At 38.4% G+C, this 9865-nt stretch overlaps 1 protein-coding gene across 1 annotated transcript; it reads left to right on the top strand.

Moving 5' to 3' along the window:
- The first annotated feature begins 2243 nt into the window (after positions 1 to 2243).
- On the top strand, positions 2244 to 8836 carry LOC102227613 (lipopolysaccharide-induced tumor necrosis factor-alpha factor homolog). The gene is made up of 5 exons (XM_005806068.2): positions 2244 to 2346; positions 5808 to 5848; positions 6388 to 6483; positions 6605 to 6809; positions 7754 to 8836. Exons 2-5 carry the CDS (start codon positions 5812 to 5814, stop codon positions 7869 to 7871), a joined length of 456 nt encoding a protein of 151 aa, XP_005806125.1. The 5' UTR covers positions 2244 to 2346; positions 5808 to 5811; the 3' UTR covers positions 7872 to 8836.
- The last annotated feature ends 1029 nt before the right edge of the window (positions 8837 to 9865 follow it).

Genomic DNA, 9865 nt, shown 5'->3' with positions numbered 1-9865 from the left:
TATAAAAACCTTGTAATGGTTTTGAAATTTTATTTGTGTGTCATTTTTCAGTACAGTTCAGTACAGTGTGACCTAGATGTTGTTTCTCTTTTCCCAGGTTAAAGTTTTAAATCTGTAACACTATCGTAAATCAAATGCAGTCTCTCTAAACACACCTGTAAGCTAGAGCAGTCAAGACATTCAGTCTAAGGGCAGCAATAATAACAATAATGTATAATCCAGAGAAAATGTGGTAGAGCTGGCCTGGTCCTTTCAGCTTCCAAGAGACGCTAATTGTCTCAAGTATCATCATGTAAGCACCTATCATGTAAGCTAACACACTCTGTACAAACCAAATTACAGACATGAGAACTACTTTCACAAATCAGTTTTATAAAAGTGTTGACACTTTAGTGAGTTTCCTGGTGATATTTTTGCCTCTCATCTGAAAAGGGGAGTTTCCTGCTCAGTCATATATGACAAGACAGTTGAGTTTTTAGGTCTTAAGACTTCAGAGGGTTGAAACTTTGAGATTTCCAGGCGTTTAGATCTAAGATGCCACTCAAGGTGGGATTGTGGGTGTCACAGTTCAACATACAAAATATTTGGTTGCCATTACCAACAGCATGTAGGTATAAGCAATCATTTTCATAGCTCTCTTTTAAGCGAATATCTTCTTCCTTTCCATGCTCCGACAGTGTGTCGACGAAGGGAACAATATGGTTTAGATCTGACTCACTGTTGTTACACTTGGGATTAACCAAGGAACAATTTTCACAGAACCTAATTAAAGCGTAAAAGAGTCAACATCTTAGATTTTTTGACACACAAGATATATTTGGAGAGCTGTCCCTTGGTTCACCATCACCATTGTTTGTAAGCAGTGGCATTATTGCTATATCTGACACATAATTTACCCATAGTGCTCCATGAAACCACACACCTTTGGTTCTGTGGGCCACATACTAATGCGGGATGTGGCTGGGCGGATCGGAGCGCCGTGATTAATCACAGGCAACATAATGAAGGGCTTGCTATTGTTGCTGAATCACAATCCATATACAAAGTACAGTTATTCCACCTATGAATGCTTTTCACATTTTTGGACATTATGACCACAAACTTTAATGTAGTTTCATGGCTCACTTAGTGGCAGATCTGCCTTAATCACCATGGGGTTGCCATGGCGACTGAACACAGGCTGATGGAGAGACACTGCTGACTAACGTTTTGCACTGATTTCTTGGGCAACTTCCTTCGGCTGAATGGGTGTCAAAAGACCTCACAGGTGCTGTTTGGTCTCATAACATGTTCTCATCAATATGAGAACATGTCCAAATGTTTTTAATGCTTTAGCATCTTCACCTTTAATGTTGGGCCAACCAGTGGCCTTTTTCATAGGCTGCAGTAATATTAAATTCATTGCCAAAATGTTCTTTAAGGAGTTGATTGGACACCGCATATCCTCTTTCTGCAGTCAAGTGAAGGCAGTTACGTATGAGGTCTCTTGGTTGTGTATGCACTGAAACAACACACCCGTTGTTTTAGTGCATAATTTATATTTTTGAAATTACAATTATATTTCTTTTCATTTATACAATTTCAGGTAAGTTCACATGATGGAGCTGGTGTAAAACTCTATTATCCTGATCAAACCTCAAGTACTAATTTTGATGTTTTTAATCATTTATCATTTCCCTGCACTGCTGCTCCTCCTTAGGCCTGCACAATTGCACGTTTCCCTCAGTTTCAACAAGAAAATGTAGTTTATCCCGTTCCATAAATTTGGTACAACTTATGAGAAGGAACCAAAGCAGTTTGTTTGTTTTTGCAACAGCTTGTAAAATTCAATATGTAATTTGTGGAAAGGGTTTGCCTGTAGTCATGAACATTCTCTGAATTCTTGAGTAAAAAAGCATGCAGATGTGTGTCACTTGGTTTCTCCGTCGCCTTTGGGTGGAATTACAGCTCAACAATGAATCGGCAACTCTGATCTCTTTACGTTAAATCATGCGACGCCATCGGAGAGAAAAACAGGTTATTCCCACACGAAGAAAGTAACAAATGTATGCACTCGCTCAATAATCCTTTAATAATCAGACATCCAGCTGGTCATAAAAAATAAAAAAAAACTAAGACCAGTACAGGCTGTTCCATCAAAACTACAGAGTGAGTCACTCGTGCTTCTTGTTCTTTGTTGTGGCGAGGGCGGCGCTGAGGGCGGGTTGGAGGTGAGGCTCATAGAGGTAGAGGTGAGACAAGCTATCAGCTCAGCTTCAATCCTCAGAAGTCACCATCCGCAGGAGGAGCTCACACACACCTACCTACACACACCTGTCTGCAAACCCACTGCAACACAACACCAAGGTAAGACTGTAAGAATATTTGCACTTTATTCCTAATTAATTCTTTTTTCCTAATTTAATTGCTATAAGGTTTAGGAAGTCACATACATATATACATATTTTTTATTACTACTGCTGGATTTTGGATATTGTGATAAATAACCTTCAGATTTTTGATTTTTCTGCCATATGAAGCTCTCAAGAAAATCTAAGGGTTTTGCATTTTTGCTTTTCTTTATTGAGATATTTAATTGTAGCAATTTGTCATATGCAATTTGTTTGGTTTGATCATTGGCTCTCTTTCAATACAACAGAATGGAAAAACAAAAAAACAAAAAACAAAACCGACAATATCACCAAAGTTTAATATTTAAACACTAAAACTTAAAGTGTAAAAATACATTAATAACTTTGCTCAGCATATTTAAAACTATTACCAAAACTGTTCAATAAAATCAGACAAAGTTGGCGTAGCTATAGTTTCCCACCCATAAGATCAGATTTTAAGTTTGTTTCATTATTTTGTTGTAAAGCGATATAAAATCGACCCGCCCAAGAAAAAAGCATCTGATGACATCACAAAAGGCACAGGGCGCCACCAAGTGGTTATGAACCATTTGAAACTCGTGCAGAATGTCTATGAAGCCTGTCCAGAAGTTCCTCATGTTGTTTAGTCTTTACTGATGCCAGCTGATCAGCTTAATTCTTGCACCTCTTGTGATGTCATCAACCCAAATAGACCAAAAGTAGAGTTAGAAGGTTTATTTTGGTTTTAGGACGGAAGTCAAAAGCCTTGCGTTTCACACTTTATTATCCACCTGTGTTATTCTGGACATAGTACATATATTAGTGTAAAAAATTAACTATTTCATAGTAACTTTAATTTTTACAAGATGGGTAAAAATCACAGGCAGCGACAGAGGCACTGACTGGAAGTTCGATTTTATTCACTATTCAATGCTGTTGTTTGCTGTGTTGTAATTTTGTGAAGCACCCTACATCTTGTGAAAACTTCAAGGTACACACGTTTTTAAATTTTAACGAAGGGCAGGAGCAATAAGAGAGTCGGTCTTTGTTTTTGGAGGCACTTGAGATGCTTTCTTTGGCCCAAACGCAAATTTTGATCAGACAGATACTGCCGGGATGAGAGGTGAACTGGGGAACTTACTGTTCCACTTGTCTCCAGTTTCATCAGATGATGAATGCAATCCAAATGCATTTACAAGCACCGTCACATTCAGGTTGGACCAGCACGGGTGCCACTTACTGAACAGTAAGAGGCCACACCTGATACGGTCCGTGGGATTACCACGAGAAACAGGACCGTTCACAATCACAAAGGCAGAGTTAAGAATTTATCTCCTGGCCAAACTTCTCGTCTGGTAATCACCTAAAAACCTGCTTGGCGAGAATTTGTTTGTTTTCTATCTATCTATCTTTTTTTTTTTTTGGCAAAACTCAGGGCCATAGCTGAACCTGCAAAACTCACAATGCACTTATTTCACACTCTTAGCGGCAATACCAGCAAATTTATCACACAATGGATTGTTTTACCCTTTAATTTTCTCCAATGGTGGCTTGAAAGCATCAAAGCAATGTGGTTAACTAGACTTTATGAATGCCACACCTCACCGTTATCTCCACGACCTGTCAGATTTCCCGCTTGTGTCGACAAGCGGCCTTTCTAGAAGGAAACACGATTCTGAAACTGATTGAAATATCTTCAACTGTTTTACTTGAAAAACCAGAAACCAGTGCCAAGCGTGAAGGTGACGAGGGAGCCGGTTACCTGGCCTCATGCCTTTGCAGTCGGCATGCGTTCTGATGAACAAGCGCACTGAAGTTACAGCGTCAAACTCTTAAGCACATGCAAGTGGACCAGACAAATCAAGACCTATTTCTCAGAGATCTAACTGTGCACCCTGAGTAGAAACGTACAGTGACAGCGTCGGGGGTTTGTCATCGCTAAGTTTGAATGACACACCCTGACTTAGTCTGACTCAGAGAGAAGCATGCTGCTCTGTAGCATTCCTCTGCTGGTTAAAGGGTGTATGCAGGCAATGTGCATGACACACTGAGATCTTTTGCCAACCCACACCAGAGTAAACAATTGTTTTGATGCTTTTAAGTCAGGTTTGAAGTTGGAGCTCATTAAAAAATATCATGTAATTTATTCTTGAACAAGATAGCTTGCTATTTTTTAGAGACCAGATAAGGGTGCTTTTACCCTCATTTGCAAGCACCAGTATTACCAGCAAAAACCCATACAACCCAATAGACACTGCAAAAACTTTTCATATATTGATGGTATTTTATGTGCTGGAATGCATTTTTCAGAAATATTCAGGGAGAGAGACTTCAAAAATTAAATTACGATTGGATTGTTTTTGCAGTCACCTGTTTGAATTTGAAAGCAAAAGAAATATATTTTATTTGGGGCACCTGTGCCACCCCTGGTGGAATGGCGCCCTGAGTGGGGAGCCATACTGCCTGTATTAAAGACTACCACTACTTCCCACTAAGTGTTTTGCACATCATCATTTGAACAAATGCACAAAATATTTGAGAGTAAATGGCAAATTACAACACTAACATCACACTTAAGTCTAGCTTAAAGTTGATATAGTAGAAGATTTAATAATTTACGGCATGTTTCTGTACAGGTTCTGAAAGTTAAAAGGTTCAACAACCAACTTAAAAGAAAAACATCTCTCCCATAAAAGAAACTGAATCAAAACCATGTAAAACCTACTTTCATACTTTACTAACTGTTTAATAACTTCAGATTGTTTTTCCATTCCACCATTTATCACCAATTCCACTGGCCAATCGGATCTGGTCATGAGGAGTACAGGACAGAACTGGGACATACAGTAAAGGGGAGATGAGCAAAGCATATTTCAAAACATTATGAAGCTCAAAAGAGATGTATTTCAACATACAGTGGGAAAAAATTTGTGTTTTAATGTTAATCTATTAAATCTATTTCAGTTGCTTTCAAATAAATTATTAAAAGGGTCTTTAGATACTTGTGCACTGTGTTTCTACTCTGAAATAATTGTTGAATCATATGTAACAATTAGTAGGTATAGATGTTTTGGGTTGGTTTTTTTTTTTAATCTTTTTGTGGCTCCAGCGGTTTTTATTTATTAGTCTCTGGTCAAAGACATGCAGCAAACAGGCATGACCTTGTTCCAAAAGAAAGTGAAGAGAGTTTCAGTCAGTGGCCGCACCTGAAACCTGAAGGCCCAGACACACCCAGGCGTTTCCTGGGGATGCAGACATAATGGATGCACACAATGCAGAGCCAATACTGGCCCGGGACAGTGTAGTGGATGACAGATGTTTTCAACGAAGAGCAGAAAAATGGTTGTCAGCGGAGTTTGGCTCCCCCTGGTGGCGGTATTGATGCTGTATCTCTTGATTTTGACCCTGACATCAAAAGACCTTCATATTCATTTCCTGTATTTTCTTTCTGTGTAGCAACATGAGCGCAAGGGAACCTCCACCCTACCTCAACCAAGGTACGTTAAACACCCACATCCTCGTGGACATTGCCTTGCAAAACTTCATCCACCGTTTCGCTTTTTCCACATTGTTACAATCAAACACTTTGGATGTAGGATTACCATAATTGTGAAGTGAAAGAAAAATGATTTTCCTCAGCCTCATTTACTCCAATACTCCTAACTAAAATCCAGTGCAAGATGTTGAAATGACAAAAGTCATTTAGCTAGTGGATAGTTCACCTGTATGTATTTCTTACTTTATATAAACTCCATGTAAAGTAAACTTGTGCGTTCCCACAATGCTGTGGGAATCCTTGTATTGAGAAGGCATGGAGAAGGGATAGTCAATGAAAGGATGAATTCAAGTAAATGCAGTGGGCAATGGCCTAGTCAAAATCCAAACCTTGGAAATGACCTTTTCTCACATAATGACTGGTGGCAATGTGACAAAGGGTAAAATGGTTATTTATGGTTATTTTTGCGAGCGCATCAAGAGCGTCTTACTGGTCGTTAATTCCCTCCTTTTTTTCTCTCCTTTGTGTTTGTTTAAGCAGATACTCAGGGGACAGGAGTGAAGGTTTACCACGTCCACACCCCGTTCACCCCTCCTGACCAAGAGCAGGTCGGCTCTTCCTCTGTGGCCAGACCAGGTACGGCGCCACTCAAATAAACACAGAAAGACATCAGTTCCTTTGTTTTGTTCCTTTTTTTTTAAACCAGAAACATGAGCATCAGAGTGATCCTCTAACCTGGTTCCCTTTTCCCCTTCAGTGTACACCAGTGGAGGGGGAGGCACCGGCGGAGGGGGGACCGGCAACGAGCAAGACAAGAAGAAGTTTGTGAGCTACGATGTAGGTCTGGGTCGTAGCCCTGGCATGACGACCTGCACGTCCTGCCAGCAGCAGGTCATGACCAACGTCCATTACAAAGCAGGGACGTACGCCTGGCTCATGTGCATACTCTTCATCTGCTGTGGGTGAGTGTCTGGATTAAGCCACTCGCTCCACAAGGCTCCAAAAACAAAAAAAGAAAGAAAGAAAGAAAGAAAGGACAACAGATTTGTGATTTATATTTAGTGAAACACAACTAACCGCTTGACTTTGCCTTCAAGGAGAGCAGCTTTCTTGTGATATTTTAGAATGGTCTTTAATAATAATAGTAAAAATAAAAAGCTCTCGAGGCTTATTGAAGCCCTTTCAAACTGTTTTTCAAGGATTTTGAATACTTTCAGCTTCCATATCCAAGTAGAACAGCGGAAAAGCTGGGAGGGCATTTATTATTTACTGTGCAGCACATGAAATATTGCTATTATGTATTTCATGCTGTTCAAAAATGTGAATTCATTTGCTTCCTATTTAAATGCATGCACATTCTAAATAATCAAATATATTAAACACACTATTTGTTTATTTGTTTTTCTTCTGTTCATTTATTAATAGCTAACCCCAGCCTTATGCACATGTTTTAATATGAAATTAGAAAATAAGAGTATTATTTCTTATTAATTGATTTGTAATTTTTTTTTAAATATATTATTTTGATTTTATTATGATTTGCATTTTATGTATGTAACAATGCTAAGAAATATGAAATATATATATTAGATATTAAAAGCTAATATTCATTCACTATTAATTTATTAATTATTACATTTTAATCACTGATTTTTGAGTGTTTTCATATAGACCTGCCTTTGAATGACAAAAAAATATCTTGAACTCTTCGAAATATATTTTAAATAAAAGAACAAATTTAATATTTAATCTGATAAAAACACATTGAAGTTCGTTATTAAAAGGTGACAAAACCTGGAGAGAGGAAAAAAAAAATCAAGAAAAGTTCATACTTTTGCGACAGGCAGGGTGAATCTCGAATGTGCCGCTATGAAACTCAGCCTATTTGTTGTTTTGTTTTTTGCAGATTGTTCCTGTGCTGCTGCTTGATTCCGTTCTTCCTCGACAGCTTCAAGGACGCGTACCACACCTGCCCCCGCTGCGAAAGAGTCCTGCACGTAGAGAAGAAGGAGTGCTGTAAATGATGAACAGCTGGGAGAGACTAACCCGTAGAAATAATCAGCGCCATCTTGTCACCTTTGTCTGCCTCTGGATTCCCCTGAGACCCGGAGAAGCAAACCGAGCGGTGTTTTTTTTGTTTGTTTGTTTTGTTTTTCTCTCATATTGGGACATTGACTTGCTTACCGGTATTTCTATGGACAAACCGCCGATTTTTAATCGAAGCAAAAATGAAAAAAAAAAAAAAAAAAAAATCAGACATTAAACAAACTTCTGCAATGCTTCAAAAATATTAGCAAATATACAGAAAATGATTGTATTGTCAGATATTTAAACAGTTGATAAAAACCTCCGGTAGGTTTACCATCCCCTACATACTTTTTTTTTTTTTTACAGATTTGTTGTATTTTTCAATAATCTTTTATTTTGTTGTTTTTTGAAATTATGCTGGTAAAATGAAGAATTGTTTACAGATCTCATGTTTCAAAATGCTGTTTGAAATCTAAACCAATCATCTCGCCACTCAGAGGGACTTTTAAACAATTAAAATAATGAAACAAATCAACACACTAAAGAAGAATTACAGGGTAGAGGCGAGAATAGCTGCTGGAGGAGAGTGATTACACAATAACTTTGTGTTGGCATGTTTTGTTGAAGGATTCTGCCTATGAGACTCTGCTATGAATTAACCTGTATATGAAGGTGTTAGTCAGGAAAAGTACACTTTTTTAAATCACTGTGAAGAGCAGTTCACACACCACATCATCGTTTTGATTTATACCTCCAAACAGAATAGCCAAATCAAATTATGTATTTAAGTATATCTATATGTGTAACCTTCTGTCTCTAAATAAAAAAAAACTAGCTGCTTAACGATACACTAATATGCTAAATCTCAGATTCATTTCTGGGTGAAACTGATGATGCTTGGATCTCCGTTATTCACTATATCTGCTGGAAAATGTTGCACTCCAATAAAAAGTAGAATATATAGATCAGATGGCTTGTCGTTTTTCTGAATGTAAAAACATACGTTTAAAAATTGATTTGTGTAAAATGCTTATTACATGAACTCTGCCCTCAGTTAAGGAGGCTGTTTAGACTTTTTATAAGCAAGGAAACTGGACCTCCACAGCTGGAAGCAGATATTTATGTATGCTGTATAAAAATACACCTAACTGTTTTATTCTTATGTCTGACATTACAGAGAATTTGTTGAGTATTCACAGCTCTTCACTTTTTCCACCTTTTATGTTACGGCCTTATTCCAAATTGTGTTGCCAATTAATGTCTTTCTTTAAAATTCTACACACAAATACTGAATACTAAGAAAAAGGTTCTGAGTGTTTGTAAATTTATTCCATCCATCCATCCATCCACAGCTCAAAGTTGAGATGTTTCTACAATTTAAATGGAGTCCACACCTGTAGTGAAATGTAGTTGATTGGAGGTAATTTGGAAAGGCACATACCTGTGTATACAGGGTCCCACGGTTGACTGTCCAGGTCAGAGGTCAAAACCAAGCGTGAAATCAAAGGAATTGTCTGTAGTCCTCTGAAACAGGATTGTCTTGAGGCACAAATCTGTGAAAGGATCCAGAAACATTTCTACTGCTTTAGAGGTCGGCGACAATGATCTCAATGGCCTCCATATTTGGTAAATGTAAAAGAAGTTTGGAACCAGCAAGACTCTTCCTAGAGCTGGCCGGTCATCTGAACTGAGCGACTGCAGGAGAAAGACTTTAGTCAGGGAGGTGACGAAGTACTGAATGATCATTCTGTCAGATCTCCAGCATTCCTGTGTGGAAAGAGGAGAGCCTTCTAGACGGGCAACCATTTCTACAGCAATCCATTGATCAGGCCAGTGTGATTAGTGGCCAGACCCCTCAATGAAAGACACACGGCAACCCAGCCCATCTAGAGTTTGTCAAATGGCGGATGAAGGACTGTAGCAAGACTCTCTGGTCTGATGAGACAAAAACTGATCTCTGAGTGAATGCCAGGCCAATACCATCCCTACA

Source organism: Xiphophorus maculatus, chromosome 16 (assembly GCF_002775205.1).
Source record: "Xiphophorus maculatus strain JP 163 A chromosome 16, X_maculatus-5.0-male, whole genome shotgun sequence".
Classification (NCBI taxonomy): Eukaryota; Metazoa; Chordata; class Actinopteri; order Cyprinodontiformes; family Poeciliidae; genus Xiphophorus; species Xiphophorus maculatus.
Note: the sequence above shows the minus strand (reverse complement) of the source record. Positions and strands in the feature narration are given on the sequence as shown.

What these genes read in the sequence shown, in the direction of transcription:
- LOC102227613 (XM_005806068.2), top strand. Translation starts at nt 5,812, where the DNA reads ATGAGCGCAAGGGAACCTCCACCCTACCTCAACCAAG. An exon ending in TTCCTCTGTGGCCAGACCAG is followed by an intron (nt 6,484 to 6,604) that starts GTACGGCGCCAC and finishes TTTCCCCTTCAG; the next exon opens with TGTACACCAGTGGAGGGGGA. An exon ending in ATACTCTTCATCTGCTGTGG is followed by an intron (nt 6,810 to 7,753) that starts GTGAGTGTCTGG and finishes TGTTTTTTGCAG; the next exon opens with ATTGTTCCTGTGCTGCTGCT.